Genomic DNA, 947 nt, shown 5'->3' on the forward strand with positions numbered 1-947 from the left:
AGGAATTATTAAAAGGAATAAAGCACTGCCGTAGTAGAACATTCTTGGTTTTCCACCTACTGCAGAACAGAGACAAATATTCTTTATCCAGATCTCCTTCCTTTGATTATAGTGGGAAGCCCAAGGAGCAAACCAGAGGCAAAAAACAGTAGATAGAAAATAATGAAAGGTCATTAAAGTTTGTACAATATATAGCAGTAGGAGATGTGGACTACACTAGATTCAGCCAATTAGACAAAAATTAAGAAGCAAAACCATAAGGATCTTCCATTTTCTCCAGTTTTTCCAAGTGGTTCTTGATATGCTTTTCATCTCCATTATCACTTGTTTGATTTGCATTTAAAGAAAGTCAAGATCCAGCCTTACCTCTCTGCTTTCTACCAGCAGCCCATCCAATGATTCAATGCGATGCTGTTTATGTATAACATCTTGTTGCAACATAGATATTGTTTTCTCTTGTGCAATTAATTGTTGATCTTTCTTCACCAGCTGTGTCTGAAGCTGTCCGTAAGTAATTTGTGGTTTAGTATTTTAATAAGCTTTTTCAGAGAATTTGTGCATCTAAATATGTCATTTGGTTCTATTCACCCATCACTTTAAGAATGAAAAGTAAATACATTCCTGCCATCAGCAGTACTGCAGTGTCTTAAGATTACCAAGAAATCCCAAATGCTTAATATTTTAAAGCAACAGGAGTATGAGAATGAAGGCAGGCAGAGCATAATTGTCTGTCATCAGCCAAGACAGTAAGACAAGCATATACATTCTTCTGAGAACATGACAAGCTTCTTGAACAGCTAGAAATAGCCACAGTTGTACTCCTAATCATATGAAGGAACAAAATTCTTCTCTAAAGACTGAGAAACCTACCAACAGTTGTCCCTGAACACAGATGCTCATGAGGCTCAGGCTGGCAGAGGTTCAGCCAACGAGAGGATATTGTACGA

The 947-nt window shown here is 37.3% G+C and overlaps 1 protein-coding gene across 1 annotated transcript in view; it reads right to left on the reverse strand.

Moving 5' to 3' along the window:
* The window catches only part of CCDC18 (coiled-coil domain containing 18), a 26,899-nt gene that overhangs the window by 13,514 nt on the left and 12,438 nt on the right, over positions 1-947 (reverse strand). The window contains exon 14 of the mRNA XM_010012841.1: positions 367-501. Coding sequence (XP_010011143.1) covers positions 367-501 — 135 coding nt within the window. The remainder of the gene's footprint in view (positions 1-366; positions 502-947) is intronic.

Source organism: Nestor notabilis, unplaced genomic scaffold, assembly GCF_000696875.1.
Source record: "Nestor notabilis isolate BGI_N333 unplaced genomic scaffold, ASM69687v1 scaffold3794, whole genome shotgun sequence".
Lineage (NCBI taxonomy): Eukaryota > Metazoa > Chordata > Aves > Psittaciformes > Psittacidae > Nestor > Nestor notabilis.